Source organism: Onychostoma macrolepis, chromosome 12, assembly GCF_012432095.1.
Source record: "Onychostoma macrolepis isolate SWU-2019 chromosome 12, ASM1243209v1, whole genome shotgun sequence".
NCBI classification, from domain to species: Eukaryota; Metazoa; Chordata; class Actinopteri; order Cypriniformes; family Cyprinidae; genus Onychostoma; species Onychostoma macrolepis.
The window spans coordinates 2,490,726-2,513,882 of NC_081166.1; the positions used below are offsets into that span (position 1 = coordinate 2,490,726).

Genomic DNA, 23,157 nt, shown 5'->3' on the forward strand with positions numbered 1-23,157 from the left:
TTCAGCACCCCAAGAAAGACCAAAGCACCCCCATAGCACCCCCACAAATAAAGAAGATGAAATAAAATATAAAAAAAAACATTTGACTCATTATGCATGCATAACATGCAAAGCAGTACAACATGACGTGATTTGCAGTTGCACTTTTCGTAATGTCATAGCATTTTATTTTAAAAATGGATTGGTTAGTTCTATGGGATTTTTTTATCCATTTAACTGTCCACCATGCAAAAACCACAAGTCTGATCACTTAGGCCTGTGCCCGACTAAAGATTCTTCTAGTCAACTAGTCGCACGTTTATGTTAAATTAAAATAACCTACTAAACCTTCCTTTAATATAGGTTAGGCATACTTGCGTATTATAGCCGATTCCGCGCTCAAGTGCGCACATAAAGCTTGCCACAAAGCACCTGCAAAAGTAATGATTATGAATGCGTCTGGGAAAAAGAAGACATGTTTTATTATTTATTACTAAACTAGTGCTTTCTCAGTATTGGCTTCAAACATGAAGGTGCTGAATGCCGACGCTGACTCGCCATCTCGACAGGACGTGCAATTAATAGAGAAATGCACCTTTTCAGACTACATAATTAAAGAATATTTGTTTTTATTTTAATTGGTTCTTATAATAGTATAGCCTACATTTCAAGCTTTCTATAGGCCTAGATTTATTTCTTGTCTGTGGGCCGGTTCATTGTTGTGACGCGCTGAATTTCACAGAGACTGCATGAGACGGCAGAAAGTGCATCCAAAAATGACGGATCGGCTATGTATTTTAAGTTCTTTCCACAGGAAAAAAAAAGCAAGGGATTGTGCAGACGCCTTCATGCCTCAATAATACTCCCACACTCATAAACAGTTGACATATGCGCCTGCACAGCGCATATTCATCAAAATTACCGTCAGAGTGAATGGTCAAAAAAATAAAAATAAAATAAAAAGTTACTAGTCAAATAGCCATGTAATAAAATGTTACAAAATCGACTGGGTGATTTTATTATTCATATGAAAAATAATAACCTGTTTTGGTCATATTTACTATTAATTGCACAGCTCCCCCTGTCAATGATCTAGCACCCCCTCAGCACCTGCATTCAAAATTCTCTGGTGTCGCCCCTGGAAAGGGCATAACCTCTACAGTAACAGAATATATATTTTTCTTCAGTTCTGTGTGAATAAGGCTATTTTACCAGTCACATTGAGACATTTCAATGTTACCAAACATGGATAGTAACGTATTGTTCCATATAGATTTTGGGTGATCTTAGCATACAGAGAGAGGAGAGGGTTAAGGCTAGAAGGGATACATATGGCACTACTGGGCACGCGCACATCAACACAGCGTCATTTTTGTCACACTGTACACCAATAATTACTATTATTTGCATTATTGTAAGGGGTAGGTTTAGGGTTGGGGTAAGTGTAGACATTAATAAAACACAATCTAATAGGTAGAAAATTAAATTTAAAAATAAGCTGTCTAGCCACAACCAGAGGAGAGGGAGAGAAGAGAATGAATGGGAGCAAATGCAGAGGAAACAGTCGTAAGGCCTACAATATTATTATTTATACTACTGGGCCGTTGAATGCTTGAATCTGATTGGCTGGTGAAAGTTCTAAGGTGTGCAATTATTTTCAGGGAAACGCACGGCGAACGTAGTTCCAGGCAGCTTTTGACCGCATTACATGACCATATCACTTCGCCAAATGATTTCTGTTATTTCAAAGGTCTTACAACAGCAAAATAACCAAAGCCCACAACGACACTGGCCAAACAAATAAATATAGTAAACAAAAGGATAAAAACAACAGTTCATGTCCATGTTTTTGCCACAAAATTACGCTTTATCATAAGCACATACTCTATCTCTCCCGCTCTCTCTCCCTCACAGACAACACATACATAACATTTACAGTTTGCACACACACTAACATACATCGTGCTAATGTTGTTAGCGCTATTCTGACGCTTTTATCAGTAAACAATTTAAAAACTACATGACTTCTCACAAGCGAGGTAACAACAACGGCGCTGTTCGTGAGCAAAAGGAACTAAGTTTCACTATAACTAGAGACATTGCTGCCGGACTCTATTGAGAGACGCACAGAGGTAATCTCTCTCTCTCTCTCTCATAACTTAGTTATTAACTGTATTAACTGCATTAATCTGCTATCAACGGATCAAGCCTCCGTTACTAGGTTTAAAATGACCTTTTGAAATTAGCAACGGAGGCAGCTGAGATGCGGAAGAAATAATCCTACTCACAATAGCGATTTAAGTAGAAATACCGTACGAATGCCTTGAAATATATCATCTGATCGATGTCTTGAGGTGTGGCAACCATAGTATATGCGGAATATTTGACTTCGAGGCGTTGAATTATTAGAAAAATAATGCACACCCGAGGTGTAACGGCCACTCTGCGCATTATTTTTCTGATAATCCAACGGCCCATCGTCAATTATTCCTTACATATTACACTATTGTCATTCTTTTTTCTTAATGCATTAATGTTAATTTATACAAACTGAATGTTACAAACAGTATTATTATATGTAGAAGCAAATAACCTAGATTAATAAATGCTGTACTGTTTTTGTATTGTTGATTGGTAATTCAAGATGCCTAATGCACTGATTAATGTTAATGAATTGAACTGTATTGTAAAGTGTTTCAGATTTCACTGCTTATTTATCTCATTTTACAGTATTTACAATAATGTTTTTTTTTGTTTGTTTTTTTTCTCTCTCTTAGTAATTTGTACATTCAGTGAAGACACATTACTGTCAGGACAGTACACATCAAGGTTTCTCAAGAGTAGTGAGCTGCTTCCAACTGATTTTAAAGACATTTAGGTTTACTTCAGGATGAAGATTTGAGTTGTAATTGCAATAAAATGTATTTATTTATTTATTGCATGATTTTGTTTTCTTTCTGTAATGATCTTGTTGGCATACTTCACAAAGTCTATCTTACTTTACCATCACCTGCATCCTCCAGTGGTCCTAGGATGGACTTTTTATGTAATAATTAACTAAATCATTAATGGTTAAACAAACTTTTTCAACATGGAATTAACATGTTATTATTTACATTTTTTTTTTTTTTTTTTACATTTTTGTAAATCTGTTTTGCAAAAGTGCTATTCATCTGCAAAGTGCAGAGTAAAATAATGTGTTTCAGGTGTTTAGGTGTGTGCAGGTGTTCACAAGGAAACACTTAAATTGACAAATAACTCAGTGTCACATGAAACTGGTTGAAGCTGTTGCTGAGAAATCTATTCTGGTTCCAGTAATGAGCCACCCACATGTATTTCATCATCACTGTATTCAGCTGCTGAAGAGAGAATCTCCCTGAGTTTGCTCTGCAACAGAATTTGACCTCGGGTAAATCTTTATATGTTTGAATATCATATGTGTCATCATTTAAGTTGCTTTTGCAACAAGCAAACAATTTAACAAATATAAGAAACACATATATATTGTCTCTGTATGTTATATGTGCAGGTGCAGGAGGTGGTGTTTTTCACAATGAGGTTTCTGATCTCACTGTCGCTACTTCTGATTAATGGTAAGTGTTTGGTAATCAGTAATGTGAAATGACTGAAGCTTTTTCTGATATTAACTCATTATGCTTATGTTGTGTATTTAATAGGTGAAATAATTATTGGACAAACTTTAGGTACAGTATTTTTTTTCACATTATTTCAACTTCACTTCTTCCTCTTTCCATCCTTTGTTTTCCATTACATTTGTAGAAGCAGGAATAATTGACCTGATGAAAGTTTGTTTTTCTTCTTACACACTGTTAGAATAAAAGAAACAAGGTTGAAATTCTGTCGTTTTGGAAACTTATTACTAAATGTGGATTGAGATGGTTTCAATTTAAATATTTGTGGCTCATTGGCTACCGTAGACAAATGTTCAAATGTGCTACATGTATTCTATGTGCCAACTGTCCCCTAATGCTCTTGTTAAGTCAAACATATCAAGGCCTTGTACAGTTACTAAGGGTGCATTTACATGACAACAATATACTAAAAATGGAAAAGATTTTCCTTTGGTTTTTGAAAAGTTCATGTACAGACGACAACATTGTCAAAAGGATCTTTGTTCACACAGATCTGCAAAACAGCTAAAAACGCTTTATAGGCCAGTATGTGCCTGCACGTATAGCTGTAGACATATAATATGTACACACGTGGTCAGAACTGTTGGTACCCTTGGTAAATATGATCAAAGAAGGCTGTGAAAATAAATGTGCATGGTTAATCCTTTAAAAAAAAAAAATCACAAAAATCTAAGCTTTCATTGGAGAATAAGAATTTAAAATGGGGGGAAATATCATTATGAAATAATAATAAAAAAATCCTCTCAAATACATGTTGGACACAATTACTGGTACCCTAGAAATTCTTATGAGTAAAATATATCTGAAATATATTCCCATTCATATTCACAATTTTGAGCACACCAGTGCGATTATGAACATGAAATTATCCAGCCATGGCTTCCTGTTTCACAGAAATATAAATAGGAGGGAAAACAAAGGCCAAATTCCAAATGAATCACCCATCACAATGAGAAAAACCAAAGAATATATTTCTGATGTGCAGCAAAAGATAACTGAGCTTCACAAATTAGAAAGTGGCTTTAGGAAAAGAGCTAGAGCAGTGAAAATTCCTATTTCCACCATCAGGGCAATAATTAAGAAGTTCCAATCAACAGAAAATTTTATGAATCTGCCTGGAAGAGGACGTGTGTCTATATCGTCCTAATGCACAGTGCGGAGGACAATTTGAAAGACTCCCCAAGGATCACAGCTTGAGAATTGCAGAAAAAGGTTGAGTTTCGGGGTCAGAAAACCGTAAAAAAAAAATTAACAAACAGAACCTACATCACCACATGTTGTTTGGGAGAGCTTCAAGAAAAAAATCAAGAAAAGAAAATGCTTTCACCAAAAAACAATCTCCAGCATATTCAGTTATCAGACACGACTGGAACTTCAAATGTGACTGGCTTCTATCGTCAGATGTAACAAAAAAATGAGCTTTTTAGCAGCAAACACTCAAGATGGGTTTGGTGAACACAGGGATAAAAAGTACCCCATGTGTACAATGAAATATACTGCTGTATTTTTGATGTTGTGGCCTATATCTCTGCTGGAGGTCCTGGACATCTAGTTTAGACACATGGCATCACTGATTCTATCAAATACCAACAGATAAAAATCAAAAAGTGACTGACTCTATTAGAAATCTTATAATGGGCCATGTTTGGATCTTCCAACCGTACAATAATCCAAACACAAACCTTAAAAACAAAACCACAAAACCAAGCTTCTGCTGGCCATTCCAGTCCTCTGACCTGAACCCTACAGAAAATGAGTGGTGAACTGAAGAGAAGAAGCACCATCATGGAGCTGGGACTCTGAAGGATCTGGAGTGATTCTGGATGAAGGAATGGTCTCTGATCTCTTATCAGGTGTTCTCTAACCTCATCAGGCATTATAGGAGAAAACTCCTATACTATTTTGGCAAATGGAGGTTTCAAAAAGTATTGAATAAAAGGGTACTGTTAATTGTGGCCAATGTGTATTAGAGAAAAACATTTATTTCATAATGATGTTTCCCTCCATTTCAAATTCTTATTCTCCAATGAAAGGTTAGATTTTTGTAATTTTTTTAAATAATAGATCAAAAGGATTAACAATGCTGATTTATTTCCACAGCCTTCTTTCATCATATTTACCAAGGGTGCCAACAATTCTGACCATCTATGTGCATGATGTCACCACTTTGTGCAAATTTGCATTTTTTAATTTATTTTTTATTTTTTGCATTTTTTGTTTACGTAGATATAATAGAGGTATAATTTAAAAAAAAAAAATCACTTTAAATAGTTAGCATTTTCTTGCCCCCAAAATGCTATTGGCATATCATTGAATGGCCAAAAAGCATAAGTTATTTTCCATTTAAAACAGTGTTGTGTAAATGCCCAGTAAAACAGAGGCTGGTACTCTTTTAGCACATTTGGAGCTCATCGGATTGTCAGCAATAAAAGGGATAGCTGATGGTATTATAGCAAAATAAACCCCTGGGCAATTTCATCCAATGTATGGAAGTTAATTTACACATTTTCCAGAACAAACAAACAAATAAATAAATAAATAACAGAAATGGTTTGAGTATGTAATTGCTATGTATGTGTATGTCTTTTTACTATATATTATTATAATGTTTTTTGTACTCTTGTTTTGTAGTTCTGTAGTTTGTAGTTTGTTCTGCTCCTGTTTTCTTAGTCTTGTTTGTATTCAACTGTGTCTAGTTATCTGTGTGTCCCTTGTTCTACTTCTATGACAGTTTGGTTATTATTGTCATTTAATGGACCCCGAAGCTCTATTACTTAGTGGATTGCCATTTATGGTAACCCCAGAGTCACATCAACAGCGTCATGCACTTATTATTTTCCAGCATTATGCACTTATTATTACGCTTGTCATGTGACACACAGCAGTAGGCTTATGTTTTACTTAATTTTTCCTTTTTTATTAAAAATATTCCCAAACGTGTTAACAACATCATGAAATATCTATGTGTGTGTGATGGGCAAAGTAGCCTAATGTTAGTGTAATCAATTAGCTACGCCGTCTTTTTACTTAAAGGGGTCATCGGATGCCCATTTTCCACAAGTTGTTGTGATTCTTTAGGGTCTTAATGAAAAGTCTATAACATACTTTGGTTAAAATTTCTCAATGGTAGTCAAAACCTGTCAAAAACTGCTCTGTTCACAGCAATCAGTTTATATCGCATGTGCCTTTAAATTCTAATGAGCTCTGCTCACCCCGCCCCTCTCTTCCGTGGGGAGACAAGCCATTCTCTCATAGAGACTGTGAACTTTAACCGCATTCTTCATGAAACTTGCTAATTAACACATTATTAGGAGAGGAGATTTGCAAAGATCCATAAAAAACCTTATACTCACTTCTTTTGTAGGTGAAGCTGGATCACGAATGATTCGCGTGAACATAAATGCATTTAGGTACACTCTAAAAAAAGTTGGCTCTTTAAAGGTTATTCACATGTAGTAACGGTTATATTTAGAACCATAGCATCCTGAAGAACCCTTTTATGCTGAAATGGTTCTTTGTGTTAGAGTTTAGGGTTCTTTATTCCTGCCCTTTTGTTTTTCAAATCTGTAACTGCACTGTCAAAGCACCTCATTACTGATTTCCAGGAGTTCAGTGATACAACTACACAGACTGTCAACACACTCTCAACAGGTAAATTATTTAATTCTTACTTTTAAATACAAATTTAAGTTTAAAATTTTAACTGTATTCCAAACAAACATGTTCTTTTCTCTTTTTAGTTTTTTGGTCACATGTAAATGTGAGCAGCTCATTTAAGCTGAGGATACTTCTCTCCTCTTCTCCACTAAGTAGGTAACAGAGATATTGAATTTATAATCCATACTGTTAGAATTTGTCTTATTACTTTGTTTTATAAAGCTATCCCATGACTTTATATCACTTTTTTTCTTTTAAGATTGTGAAGGGCTCATATACTGTCAATTTTTTGCTACTTTTGGCCTTCGTGAACATAATTGTTTTTACATACACAACTGAGTTTAGAATTACAGTGTGTCCATTTGTTTATTTCAGATGCATCACGTCCCACAACCTCATCATCTGCAGATTAACTGCCACTCAGTCACACCATAATGATGGACTTAAAGGCATATGAAAATATTTCACTGGAACTTGGTCTTCACCACATCTATTTTTTGTTTTTATTTTGTTTTACTTCTTTGTGTATTTATTCATGTTCATTTTCAATTGTCATTTTTTTATGTATTCCGCTAATAACTGTTGTTAAGAGCACGGACATATCAATATTACGTCAATAAAAAAGTACCCAATCCACACAACATTGTTCTTGTTGTTGTTTTAATGTAGAACCCTTACAGGCTACACTTCTCTCTCTCTCTCTCTCTCTATATATATATATATATATATACACACAGGTGCATCTCAATAAATTAGAATGTCGTGGAAAAGTTCATTTATTTAAACTGAAATTGTGAAACTCGTGTATTAAATAAATTCAGTGCACACAGACTGAAGTAGTTTAAGTCTTTGGTTCTTTTAATTGTGATGATTTTGGCTCACATTTAACAAAAACCCACTAATTCACTCTCAACAAATTAGAATACTTTATAAGACCAATAATAAAAAAAATAAACATTTTTAGTGAATTGTTGGCCTTCTGGAAAGTATGTTAATTTACTGTATATGTACTCAATACTTGATAGGGGCTCCTTTTGCTTTAATTACTGCCTGAATTCGGCGTGACGTGGAGGTGATCAGTTTGTGGCACTGCTGAGGTGGTATGGAAGCCCAGGTTTCTTTGATAGTGGCCTTCAGCTCATCTGCATTTTTTTGGTCTCTTGTTTCTCATTTTCCTCTTGACAACACCCCATAGATTCTCAATGGGGTTCAGGTCTGGTGAGTTTGCTGGCCAGTCAAGCACACCAACATCATGGTCATTTAACCAACTTTTGGTGCTTTTGGCAGTGTGGGCAGGTGTCAAATCCTGCTAGAAAATGAAATCAGCATCTTTAAAAGCTGGTCAGCAGAAGGAAGCATGAAGTGCTCCAAAATTTCTTGGTAAACGGGTGCAGTGAATTTGGTTTTCAAAAAACACAATGGACCAACACCAGCAGATGACATTGCACCCCAAATCATCACAGACTGTGGAAACTTAACACTGGACTTCAAGCAACTTGGGCTATGAGCTTCTCCACCCTTCCTCCAGACTCTAGGACCTTGGTTTCCAAATGAAATACAAAACTTGCTCTCATCTGAAAAGAGGACTTTGGACCACTGGGCAACAGTCCAGTTCTTCTTCTCCTTAGCCCAGGTAAGACGCCTCTGACGTTGTCTGTGGTTCAGGAGTGGCTTAACAAGAGGAATACGACAACTGTAGCCAAATTCCTCGACACGTCTGTGTGTGGTGATGCCTTGACCCCAGCCTCAGTCCATTCCTTGTGAAGTTCACCCAAATTCTTGAATAGATTTTGCTTGACAATCCTCATAAGGCTGCGGTTCTCTCTGTTGGTTGTGCATCTCTTTCTTCTACACTTTTTCCTTCCACTCAACTTTCTGTTAACATGCTTCGATACACCACTCATGCCAGCTTCTTTGGCAATGAATATTTGTGTCTTACACTCCTTGTGATTGTCTTCTGGACAACTGTCAGATCAGCAGTCTTCCCCATGTAGCCTAGATTGTGTAGCCTAGTGAACCAAACTGAGAGACCGTTTTGAAGGCTCAGGAAACCTTTGCAGGTGTTTTGAGTTGATTAGCTGATTGGCATGTCACCATATTCTAATTTGTTGAGAGTGAATTGGTGGGTTTTTGTTAAATGTGAGCCAAAATCATCACAATTGAAAGAACCAAAGACTTAAACTACTTCAGTCTGTGTGCATTGAATTTATTTAATACACGAGTTTCACAATTTGAGTTGAATTACTGAAATAAATTAACTTTTCCACGACATTCTAATTTATTGAGATGCACCTGTATATATATATACAGCTTTCCTGTAGCTCAAATGGTAGAGCATGGCACTAGCAACGCCAAGATCATGGGTTCGATTCCCAGGGAAAGCAAGAGCTGATAAAAAAAATGTAAAAAAAAAAACTGTAACTTGAATGCAATGTAAGTCGCTTTGGATAAAAGCGTCTGCTAAATGTAAATATATATATGTAAATAAAAGGCTCAAAACTTCTTTTCTGGAGCTCAGCCATTCAGCTACACAGACTGTCAACACATTCAACAAGTAAATAATTTATTTCTTAAAATGTCTATAATTTAACTTTAAAATTGTAACTGGTTTCCCACCAATGCCTTTTTGTCTCTTTTTAGTTTAACAGAATATTTAAGTGTGGCCAGCCCTGTTCAGTTAAAGATACTTATCTCCCCTTCACCACCAAGTATGTAACAAAGATAGAATTTATGTGAGATGATGATTATTACTATTATTACTTGGGTTTATGCATAAACATACCCAGTCACAGCTATCCCATGACTTTATATCACTTTTTCCTTTTAACATACTACTTTTGACCTTCATAAACAATTGTTTTAAACAAATGGAAGGAGACACATTGTATCTGTAAACTCCTACATCCTACAACCTCGTCATCTGCAGAGAGAAACTGCTACTCAATCACACCAAAATATTCAGGCATCATAGAGGATTATGAAAATACAGTATTTCACTTGAACTTGGCCTTCATCACACAATTTTCTGTTTCTATTTTGTTTTACTTTATGTATTTATTTATGTTCAATGTCAAGTGTCATTTATTAATGTATTCTGCTAATAACTGTTGTTAGAGCACTGTCATTTTGTTACAATTTCGCATGTCATTAAAAATAAATAAATAAATAAATAAATAAAAGTACCTAATTGACATGCTATTGTTGTTGTTTTATTATGTAAAAACCCTAATAGAGGCTACAAGATAATATAAGACCAGGCAGAGAGAGGGGTAAAAAACTATATTAATAAATACAAATCATATATACCATATATATCATATATACAAATAATAATAATAATACTATTAAAGATATAAATATACTAATGTACTAATATTAATGAAAATAAATTATCATTAAAAAGACCATTAAGGTCCTGTATAGCATTTTCAAAGCATGGTTCTTCATGGAACCCTATAAAAAGGGTTCTATTTAGCACCAAAAAGGGTTCTGCTATTGTTACAAGCTGAAGAACCCTTTTCTGGTACGGTTTAGAACCATTTTTCTTAAGAGTGTAGATCCTCTGCGTCTTCAGTGGCTCAGATGTTGGGAGTAAATGAAAAGTGAAAGTGAAAGTGAAGTGACATACGGCCAAGTATGGTGACCCATACTCGGAATTTGTGCTCTGCATTTAACCCATCCAACGTGCACACACACAGCAGTGAACACACACACACCGTGAACACACAACCGGAGCAGTGGGCAGCCATTTATGCTGCGGCGCCCGTGGAGCAGTTAGGGGTTCGGTGCCTTGCTCAAGGGCATCTCAGTCATGGTATTGAGGGTGGATACCATGACTGAGGTGCCCTTGAGCAAGGCACCGAACCCCTAACTGCTCCCCGTTCATTATTACGACTCCTATGTTCATTATTACATTTAACAACAAAGCACCTCAATCGCTTAGGAGACATTTTTGTCTACACCTGCTCCGGCGTCAAAACAATGGCAGACTGATGACGGCTCACTCAGGGTGGGTCTATGCTGAAACGCTAGTGTCAATCAACAGTTGTGGGAGGGGCCTGGATACGTGTGACGTCACACAGCCAAGAAGTGGATTTTGCATCCGATGGCCCCTTCAAGTATATGGGTGTCATGCCATAAAATATTTTGACTGGCTTAACGTGAATTTAACGTGAATTTAACACTTTCATTGTACAGAAAGACAGCAAAGAAGATTTACATTACATTATCATTTCATTATCAAGACTTCAGTCTAGCCAGAGTTCAAGCACTTTCAAAAACTCCCATTATAATCACTGAAGCGGTTTGCACTGTGAAATATATCTTACTTCATACGGCAGGGGCGTAGAATTAGGGGGGGACGCAAGGGACGTGTCCCCACCAATATCCAGCGACTACCAAACTGTCCCGAGCAATAATTTTGATCAAACAATTAAATATATGTATTTGTTTTTGTAATTTCAGACGCATCTGAAAGGTCATACCATTGACATATACCTAAGAAGTTAAAGTAAATACGTTAGAAAACTGCACGCTTTCAAGGATGCGCATTTAATACATGGGCGGAATAGTCGCACACTGGACGAGGAGAGCAGCGCAGCATTTTGAAAAACTCACAGGGATAGCACCCAATTCAAGACAGCAGTCTAAAACAGTAAATATAAAAGCCCACTTCAGGAATTAACAAAGTTGCATCGATGAGTTTGAAGTACGGTGTTTGTAGAGGAGAACCTCTGTATTTTCCTGATAGACCTTGAAAACTGGTGACTCCGGTAAGAGAGTAAGGGCTCAGAGAGTTATATCCACGAAAGTTTTAATGAGTTGGGTCCATAAATACAAGTCACGTTGGTGAGCAATGGCATTGCATAGATGTATACAAGTACAAAGTATTGGCGTTTAGGTGTTTGTGTATGTGTGGTCTGAAATAGAGGACAATTGTGGAAATTAGATATAAAGAATATTACAGTCTTTCTATTAACTTAGTACAGATGTTAAACATTTACATTCTGAGCATAAACAGATAAACAATCATCAATGGTCTGAAATTCACTTAAATTCACAATTCTGATAGTGTAGCATCTCAAATTATATTTAAACGACTAACAGATCAAGATTTATATGTTAAATTAACAACTACGCACTATTGCACGTGTCTCTGAATAGAACTGAATAGAACAAACTTTTTGTTGTTTCTGATGAGAGAATTTGCCAGAGAGCAAATCAGTCAGCAAGCATGCGCACTGAACAAAACAGGTGGTTTCAGCAATGGCTCATCTGAATGCCATTGCATTCATAATCTCAACAGAATCATGTGTGATTGGTTATAATGCGCAGCACTGTAAAAACGTGTTTCTCTCTCTGGCTTAGCACCAGCCAAAGTGCGAATGCAGATTTGAATTTAGCAGCTGGTGATGTGCTACACTCAATGCTCTAATCACACCGGTGGGATCATATCAAATATAAAAAAATATTAATTGGCTATTGTTTTTTTTTGTCTTTTGGAAGTTACATACAAAATCCAATTGGTTCAAAAATCAGTTTGAATGGGCATGATGCCTCTGCCTGAGTCCAGGACCACTAGACTAGGGACCTCCGGGACCATTGAGGCAAGGACCACCAGACTTGGGACCTACAGCCCCACCCCCATATGGTGATCCATTAAAGTAATAGGGAGCAGTCGATGTATCACTCCAGAGTCCACTCAATGCCATCCTTGATGGAAATCCATAAGCCTACCTGCTGGATGCATTTGTATGGTCAGGTCTTTTGAAACTCTGATGAACACAGACATATAGGAAAACAGAATCCAAATGCAGATGTAGAGTTTAATAACAAAACACAAAGAACACAGGAACTCTTAGATCTTTAGAACTGAGGGTCTTGACTGTCCCTAGGTCAAGACTTAAACTGAGAGGTGTTTGTTCCTTTTCAGTAGATGCCCATGAATTGTGGAACAGTCTACCCATTCATATTAGATTCGCTTAAACTTTTTTTGGATTTTCTTTAAACTCATTTTTTCCCCTCTGGTTACACGTACCATTCATTCCTAATCTTTGCTCAGGATTTCTCTTTTATTTTTTTGTTATATTTTATGCATGTACAGCACTTTCATCAATTCTCTGTTGCTAAATAAATTAACTGATGTTGACACTAACAGCATAACAGTAACACCAGGCAGCAGGGACAGCTGAACCTAAAAAGCAGTGACATAAAAATTATGCTTATTGTGAATGCTAATATGAATATGGGTAACACTTTAGAATACTGTTCCGTTGTTAATGAATAACTACACAGGAACAAATGACTAATGCACTATTAACATTGTAGTAACTGCTATTAACTATAACAAGAAACTCTGATTAACGATTTATTAAGTAATAGTGCTAAGTTGAAACTGGTAGTTCACTATTAGCTAACCAATAACTACTATTTTTTTCATATATCCTGAGAACTCCTAAGAACTACTTTATACAGGTTCATAATTAATGTGAATTATGCATAATGAATAATTAATTCTAAAATGAAGATCATGGTAACCCACTAGTAATGACTCAAGTATTACCAAATCCTTCTAAATGAACTACTAATTACTTGGATCAGTATTCTAAAGTGAAAATCATCATAACTTCCTAATATTGACTGATGTCATTGTGAGCTTTTGAGATATATGTAAGGTTATGGATAGTAATGACTCAAGTGTTACTACATCCCTCTGAAGAAACTACTAATTATTTGGATCAGTATTCTAAAGTGAAGATCACGGTAACCCACTAGTAATGATTTAAGTGTTACCAAATCTAGCTAAATGATTACTAACCAGAACCTTACAAAAACCTCAAAAGTTTACAATGACTTCAGTCATTACTAGGGAGTTATCACGATCTTCACTTTAGAATACTGATCCAAATAATTAGTAATTCCTTCTGAAGAATTTGGTAATACTTGGGTCATTACTAGTGGGTTATATGACCTGTACTTTAGAATGAATTATACATTATGTATTATTCATATTAATTATCAACCTGTATACAATAGTTCTTAGTAGTTCTTGGGGAGGTATGGAAAAAAGAATAGTTACTGATTAGCTAATAGTGAACTACCACATTCGATTAAGCACTATTACTTACTAATTCATTAATCAGAGTTGCTTGTTAGTTACTAGTAGTTACTAGAGTGCTAATATTGCATTACTCATGTGTTCTTGTGTAGTTATTCATTAATGATGGAACAGTATTCTAAAGTGTTACCTGAGTATGTATCATCACAGGACTATCGTTTGACTGACTGACTGTTTGTTTGACAATTCTCTCAGATCCTACAACTTCCAGCTTTGATCCATGCTATGGTTATAAAATTCTTGACGACTTCTGGAGAGACCTACGACAAAGCTCATATCAATACTTTGGACAGGATGACACCCTTGTTGAATGGAGTGGCTGGTATCGGCTGTATCTGAATGGAGAAAGTGCCCAGATGTCTGAGTGGTGTGTGAGTCATATGGGATGTGGTGGTGAAACTGGACTGTATCTCAACGGCTCTCATCCAACACTTGAAGATGGAGTGGTGACCCGTGAAGTTTTGGGAACTTATTTATGGTGGTGGTGGTTGTCTTCTAAGAGTGAGAGCTACAGTTCCACACCCATTCGAGTTAAAGCCTGTCCAGGAAATTATTATGTCTATGAGATTGTCAAACCCAACGCATCAATCCCCAGGCCAACATACTGTGCAGGTGCAATTTTATTTTTATTTTTTTTCTCTACCCATAGCACTCTCCTAGCGCTCATGTTATTTGTAACAAAATTCCTCAAATCTTGCAACATCCATTCGCTGCATTTGCAGTCAACATACTTAAAGGACAGGTGTGCCAACACAATTTATTTGTTTTAGTTTATGTAAGATGTAGATGTTGCTCTGTCCTGTTCTGCAGGCTGCTGTCAGGTATATATATCAGCTACAGTTTGGGCTGAGTGCAAATCATAGGTTAGAATGTCATTGTTCAAAATCATGAAGTTAACTTCCATTGTGGTTGTATAGGATGTCATATGCAAAATCAATGGTTCTCAATTCCAGTCATGGCTTATCAGATAAAATATACATTTATGATGTTTAGTAACAGATATTTATCACACTGACAATTTACATTAATTAAATTTGTAATAACTTAACATTTACATAAATGCACAAATTTTGTATTACATATGCGTGTATATTAAATGAAAGTATAATAAATTATATTGTGATTATTTACAGAAGTAGGACTGGAACAGAGTTGAGAACCATTGCTCTAAATAGTCTTCCATGTAAATGCAGTATTTTAACCGTTCTTTTACGAACTCTATGACAGTTGCTTTCAGCAGCATCAGCAGTGATCCCTGCTACAACTATCAGTATCTGGATCGTCCCTGGAGAGCCACCAATGAAAGTGGAGATTTCATTTGTGATGAAACATTTGCCTGGGGTGGCTGGTACCGGCTTTTCTACTATGGAATGAACATCCAGATGTCAGAGACCTGTGTTAGTTCAACATCCTGTAACGCAGGCATCAGTCTGTCACTCAATGGTCCTCATCCTCAGATAGAGGATGGTGTGGTGATCAGAGAGGTCTGTGGAGAGGCTTATTTGAAAGGCTGCTGTCTTTACAAGTCAAAACCCATCAGAGTGAAAGCGTGTCCAGGCAATTATTACGTCTATGAACTTGCGAATCCAATATTTGGTTGTTCAGGATACTGCACAGGTACGAGGCTTATTATTACTTTTCAACAAAGCCTTTCAAACCTGATTGCACATGATTTGATCATCTCTTGAATTCTTATTTTTAGATGTCAACACAATTTCACAGGCAGTTTCTACTGAAAGTCCAGATATAATCACTGGATCTAGCATCACATTAAGTAAGTTCTTCATAATAGCCTAATATATGAATGAATATATGAGGTTTCATTCACAAAAATAAGTATACTTCAGTTAATTCTATTCAGTATGCTTAAGTAAAGTTCAAGTATATTTTGAAGTACACCTTATATAGTAAGTACACTAATATCAGTGTACTAGTAGTATAAACAATGTGAAAAATGTTTCAATAGGCATGCAAACACAACTACAAGCTTTTAAGTAGACTACAAGCTTAGTAGACTACAAGCTTTACAAGTATAGGCCAAATATACTTAGGATTTTCTGTCAGTATAAGTCAAGCATTTTTTTTTTTGTATAAAAGACTTATGCTAATAACACACTTGGATTTTGTATTGTACTACCGGTATATTTGTTGTAAAAGTCAGGTCTGTTTTGGTCTCATCTCTCACTAACACAGATTATGACCCATGCAATAACTACAACGTACTTGATCACCACATGAGAAGCACACTCCTCCACTGGCATATGTTTGGATTTGGAAGTGCATTAGATGACATTCTTGCAGAGTGGGATGGCTGGTATCGGTTCTTCACGAATGGCTTGAGTACTGAGATTCCTGAGTGGTGTGTGTCTTTTATGTCTTGTGGAGGTTTTAGTGGTCTGTGGCTTGGTGGCTCTCATCCTCAGCTAGAAGATGGAGTTGTTACTCGTGAAATTTACGGCTCTCGCTATGATCAGTGCAATTACTACAGATCCGACCCAATCCAAGTCAAAGCTTGTCCTGGAAATTATTTTGTCTACAAATTTACCAGACCAACAGTTTCAATCCCGGGTCCTAGATATTGTACAGGTACATCTATTCATCTTTGCATCTGACATGATTTTCTCAAATCGTATATGCATGTCAGGGTCCTGTCACTTTGGTTGTTCTTGTTAGTTTGGTGACACTCATGTGGTGTCGGTGTTGTTTTTGGGCAATGTTCTCTCTCATCCATGTGGTGTGTTGTGTGTTTGGGGCTTGTTGTCTAAATTCTGGTGCGTATGTCTAGTTTGGTTTCGGTTCAATATCGGGATACAGGACACTCATACTCTGTTTTGTCTTTAGAAGTAAGTACAAGGCTGATCTTGTTTAGTCTTGTGTGTTGTCATTGTTGAGCACATGGCTTGTGAATGTTTTTTACTGGATATGTGCTCTTTTATTGCCATGTTTGGTGTGAACACATGGCTTCTGTCATGTTTATTTCTATGTGTCATATGCTGTCCTGTCTAATATCTTGAACCTGCCCCTTGTTATCTCATTCTCTCTTGTTAATCTCATTTAATTCTCTGTTTATTCTTCCTGTGTACCCTGTCCTGTGCCAGATTGTTGTCGAGTTTTCCTGTGTGTGGTGTTCCCCTTTGTATCCAGCCTTTTTTCGTCTCTGACTGTGTTTTCTCCAATGGGGTAGTTTAGAGTCCTCACCGCTCCACAACCCCACCTGACAGTGCAGACATGTTAAAAATGATACATTTAATCTTTATTATATAATGCTCTGTTTCAAATTTTCCATAATAGTATCTTTCACCACTCCAAGTGTCGACCCCTGCTACACCTACACCAGTCTGGATGAACCTTGGAGAGCCACAGACTATTCTTCCATTGTCATGTGTGATTATAATGTGGAGTGGAATGGCTGGTACAGGCTGTTCTACAATGGTCAAAATGCTCAGATGCCAGAATCATGTGTTAATCAAGGCATGTGTGGCACTTATTCCCCACTGTGGCTCAATGACACACACCCAGAGCTGGAAGATGGAGTGATCATTCGTCAGGTCTGTGCTTCCACATGGAGTGGTTGCTGTGGTTACACATCCCACCCTATAAGAGTCAAAGCCTGTCCAGGAAATTACTATGTTTATGAGTTTGTCAAGCCAATGTTTTGCTCAGTTTACTGTGTAGGTGAGCATGTATTAATGCACTTCAGTCATTCATTTTTCTGGATTTTACTTGAAAATGATTGATATTAATGAAAATATTTGTAATACCAGATATCACAGGTCTTAATGAAACATCTACAACAACAGAGACCATCCCAACCATAGATTCCATTACTCCACGCATCACTAACAATGGTAAAGTACTGCCAGTTCCTTTATGAGCTCCCATGTGCATCTTTTTATACATGCAATTGCATTAGACATTTTTTGTTTATCCCACTATTACATTATTAATTGTATTTGTAGCACATTTCTCCAGATACAATAAAGAAAATTCATATTAGTAAATGTAATACTGCTTACAAAAGAAATATGAAAACAATTGAGAAAGTAAAGTATTCTTCTCAAAGTTGTTAGCAGTAATCTTCTTCTGTGCTCATTTGCAAAGGGGCTGTTTTATCCCTTTTAAAAATAAATAAGATATGTTAAAACTCAAGACAAACTGTCTTCAACTTAAACAGTGAGCTGGAGTGTTGTGGCATACATGTTTTTCTTGTATTATGTGTATCTGTGCTTCTCTTAGATTTGGAAGATTGCTGTTCTGAGCTCAACTGCTCTGAGGATGAATGGTGTGGGAAGAAAAATGGTGTTTATGGCTGTATGTGTAATGACAACCTACCCAGACCACAACCCAACTCTTTTGGTCTGTATCATTTCACAACAAAATGTGAAATGTTTTTCAGTTTTTTATTTAACTTTTTTTTTTTTTTTTTTCAGGTTTCTCAGAAACCTGTGAACGCAGCTCTGGCTCCATGTCTGTGTCTCGCTGTCAGCTCTTTGAGGCTGGTTTTCCAGCAGACGTCTTACACCTCAATGATCCCAGCTGCAAAGGAACGGTCCGGAATGGCAGAGTGGAATTCCATTTTGATAACGATGAACACATCTGTGGCACAAATCTTGTGGTAGGACAAACTATGTATAATCTATTCAAATACACCATCCAAACATTCGTAGTGCCTGATAGAACCAATAGAGTTGGACTGACTAATACAACGTTTTGTTGTTTTATAGTTTATAATTTTGCTTTGATAAAAGTTTTTATCTTTTAAATACTTTGAATTCAATCTAGGGTAAATGTCAAAATGTTATTCGTGTTGTCCACAGGCCAACGGCACCCACATCATCTACAGTAACTTTATTCTGGGGACACCGAGGTCAGAAGGTCTCATCAGCAGAGAGAAAATCCTTAAGCTTTCTTTCAGCTGCGTTTATCCTCAAACACAATCACTTTCCATGAATGTGGAAATCAACCCACTGGAGACGTGAGAGTCAAATACAAATTCTGATTTCAGCTGTTCAGTTTTATTGTAGGATTAGTTTATGCTAATGTTGTTCAAACACTCATATCTTTATTTGTTAAGTGGAAGAAATAAATATTGCAATGCAGTTAGTCCTCATGAGGACTTTCAAGCTTCAAAAAAGATGCAAGGACGCACTGTTTTACAAGTCTTCTGAATTATAGTTTTGTTTAAGGAGCTTAGTAAGCAGATCAGTTAGACCCATGAACAAATGGTTTTGTAAACCATATTCCTTGATCGAATCTGATCAGAGATCGTATGATTCAGACACCACTACTTCTCAGATCAACCACCAAAAAGCTAATACAGATGTCAATATTTTCAGTGAATATTGAATAGGTCTGTTCTTTAAACAAAGCTATTATTTGATTTCAAAAGTTTGGCATCAGTATGGAATATTTTAGTTATACTTATATGTTTCTATTGCATTGTGCACCTGTCATGTTCCGTGGAAGAATGAATGTCAGTTTGAAATGTCATAGTTTGAACTGTTATAAATGATGGCAGAATTGTCATCATATTTGTGGTTAAACTAATCCTTTAAGCTTAAAAATAAAGTAAATAGCATGGTTATATTGTTTTAACCACATACACATGTACATACTGTATATATGGTATTCATTTAAAACAAAATGTTACACATATGCCTGCAATTGTAACAGATCTAAATGATTTAACAGCATTGTGCACAAGATCCTCCCCTCTGGTGAAGGCAGATATCAGGTTCGGATGACTCCATATGAGGATGATGAGTTTACCCGGCCCTTCACTGGTAGAGTGGATGCAGAGCTCGAGCAGAAGATGAATGTGGAAGTTCGTGTTGAGGGGGTTGACAGCCGTCAGTTTGCCCTGGTGATGGACACGTGTTGGGCTACACCTGTGAATGATCCTGATTACAGTCTCCGCTGGGATCTCATCGTCACAGAGTAAAGCTGTGCTATAGGATTATCTGAGAAACTTTGACTCAGTATTTAAAGACTAAAGCACAGGATTCTGTTTTTGCATAGTGGAAAGAAAGAAAACGATTTGATTTGTTGATTGTCATAATTGTTATTCTCAGGTGTCCCAATCCAAATGATGACTCAGTGGAGCTGCTGCAGAACGGCGTCTCGACATCCAGCCGTTTCTCCTTCAGGATGTTCATCTTCACTGAAAACTCCACTAAGCTTTACCTGCACTGTGCTGTTCACCTTTGCCTTCTGTCGAGCACTCGCTGCTCAACGGTGAGTTTACAAAAACTCTCATATTTCATACAAGAGTTATGTTACATTTTAGAGAGTAGCTTTAGTATTGTAGTTGTGAAATGATTTTTCAGTGTGTTAAACAACAATATCATTTATCAATTATTAGCCAGTGTCTCTGTCTGTCTGTTTGTCTTTCTGTCCGTGTATATATTAATTTTCTATAAAATATGATGGGTAAATGTGAAGGTTTACAAATGTGCTGCTTATAAACACTTGTTGATCAAACACTAAGTAAGGTTGGTATGATGGTAATGTTTAATATTCAAGGCTGCTAAAAAAACTTGTTTTGGCTAAGCATTTCTAAGATTTGCACTGCTGTTTCATATTTGTTCCGTGATATTTATCAGGGATTCACACAGCTGGATTTTGGCTTTTCTCTTGTAGGACTGTAACTCTGGACATCACTGGAGAGAGCACAGGTCTCTGGACTTCCATGACAGTGCTTCCATATCCATGGGTCCTCTGATGTGGTCTGAAGGGAACACAGGTGAACATTTCATTTATTTTAATCATTTGCAATAAAGGTTTATAATTATTACTGTCATGGATATTTTACATTTTATTGCATTATATTCCCTGTTGACAGATAAGTGGGTCCCAGAGCAAGTGAAGGTATCTGAGGCTTCTTGTCTGTGTGCTTCTCTGATGCTGTTACTTGTTCCTCTGATGAGTGTCCTGACCCTCATTTAATTAATTTCCAAAGTTGCAACACTGTACATGCATTTTACCTTTTACATGCATTAATTTCTGCAGAACTGATGCCACGCTGGTTTTGGGTTCCTTTATTTCATTACCGTTATTTTATGTTCTGAGTGAATTCTAATCAATCAATTTTATGTTCAAATCATGCAAAAACATAATTCCTGTTGTGTTCCTTTTTCAGTTCTTTAACTTTTAAAAAATGGATTATGTGGTAAGGAAAGGCTTCTATAAAATGCTGACTTTCACACTAATGAAAATAAAATATGTGATATGATAGTAGAGATCTAATATTACTTTCTTTTCTTGAATTATGCTTAGTATCTTATCCAGGCATTTAGTGTAAAGCAAGTATAAAAACGTTCTGAATGATCCAAAGGGTAAATGAGTAAAAAAAGTTTGATGGTTGGCCTCATAGTATTTTTTCTTTTGTCAGTACAATGGTTTACTTTTGTCTGTCAGTTAAATTATGAGAAAGATTAATGATCATCATAGTGCTATTTTACTTTCAACTCTGACAGCTATGATGAATGTACTGGTTCAATTGTTCTTCTTTAGAAGGCAAGGTGGGGTGAGGGTTGAGTCAGTGGTCATAGTATCAAAAATGTTCCAATATTGCTCTAGTTGTTAGTTAGTCATGACACTGAGTTTGTTTAGTGAAGAATTAGAGACAGTTTGTCCTCTGTAGCGTGTCTCCTCTATTCATGAGGTTTGAGCTTCACTGAGAGCCTAATAATTTTCAGGTTTTGTGCTTTACATTTGTAGAAGAGTTTCTGTTTATCTCTATCCATGGTTAGGTTATTCTAGGGAATCTTGACCAACTGCATTTGCAACAAGTACTGGAAAAATCATCTGACGACTGCAATTTGGTAACATGAGATAAGAATCTATCATGTGGAATCCATTCTGGTGTTTTCTTTCTGAAAACAACAACAACAAAAGTAAACCTGATTATCAGGTTTGACTACACACACAAGGAAATACACATGACACATGAAAAAGCATTTAGCATTTAAAGAAAAAAAAAGAGATATGTATTTCTGCATTCCTGTTATGATCTTGCTAGTTTGCACATCTCAGAAACCCCATCTTATTAGACTACTGCCAGCAACCTTCCAGATGTCATAGGGTTGAACTCTAAAGTATTTAATGTAATCATTAATTATTATTTAAATTATAAGTAAGATCATTAAATTATTAGCATAAATCTTTCGGGTCACCTTTAGGTCTCTATACGGGGTGTTTTGGTTTATTTTGTAAAGTTGCTTTGGAAAAAACTGCAAAACCAATCAAACTGACCCACTCTCATTCCATCTACATTCACATCTATTCAAGCAGTGAAAGAATGTGTTTCTGAATGCAGGTGTACACCAGGAAACAATCAGGTCAAATAATAAATAAATAAAAATCTTGATGTCACTTTAAAATGAAAAACTGGTTTAAGCTATATTTGAGAAATTACAAGTGGTTCCAATAATGATCCACCCAGTTATTAATAAAGGCACTGATGAGATCGTGAGATCATCATATCTGCAGTTTGCTCTGCTGCAGCATTTGACGTCAGGTATAGATATTTCTCTTCTTTTCATCACATTGTGCTCTGAGTTTGGCTGTTTCTTATTTTGTCAAATTGGCCTTTTATTGAAGTATCTGTGAATGTTTTATCTGTTTGTTTTTCCAAAATGTGCAAAAAAAAAAAATTAAAAAAAAGAAGAAAATATTTTCTTTCACTTCATCTAATCTTCAATTTAATCCTTTGTTTTCCATTTATAAAATGTAGAAATTAATGTAGTAGTT

At 36.2% G+C, this 23,157-nt stretch overlaps 2 protein-coding genes, 1 long non-coding RNA gene and 1 other non-coding gene across 6 annotated transcripts in view; all 4 read left to right on the forward strand.

Annotated features, from left to right (window-relative positions):
• LOC131550880 (uncharacterized) overlaps positions 1–23,157 on the forward strand; it is a 123,831-nt gene that overhangs the window by 83,824 nt on the left and 16,850 nt on the right. The window lies entirely within an intron of this gene.
• LOC131550874 (uncharacterized) lies at positions 3,305–23,065 on the forward strand. The gene is made up of 16 exons (XM_058793354.1): positions 3,305–3,388; positions 3,509–3,572; positions 3,657–3,683; positions 14,602–15,018; positions 15,634–16,023; positions 16,109–16,180; positions 16,600–16,992; positions 17,698–18,081; positions 18,171–18,254; positions 18,643–18,762; positions 18,837–19,021; positions 19,224–19,381; positions 20,098–20,343; positions 20,478–20,640; positions 21,046–21,148; positions 21,248–23,065. Exons 2-16 carry the CDS (start codon positions 3,533–3,535, stop codon positions 21,349–21,351), a joined length of 2,886 nt encoding a protein of 961 aa, XP_058649337.1. The 5' UTR covers positions 3,305–3,388; positions 3,509–3,532; the 3' UTR covers positions 21,352–23,065.
• Positions 5,774–7,906, forward strand: LOC131550910 (uncharacterized). The gene is made up of 3 exons (XR_009273657.1): positions 5,774–7,283; positions 7,373–7,441; positions 7,665–7,906. It is a non-coding gene; the product is annotated as an uncharacterized LOC131550910 (long non-coding RNA).
• On the forward strand, positions 9,599–9,673 carry trnaa-agc (transfer RNA alanine (anticodon AGC)). Its single transcript has one exon. It is a non-coding gene; the product is annotated as a tRNA-Ala (tRNA).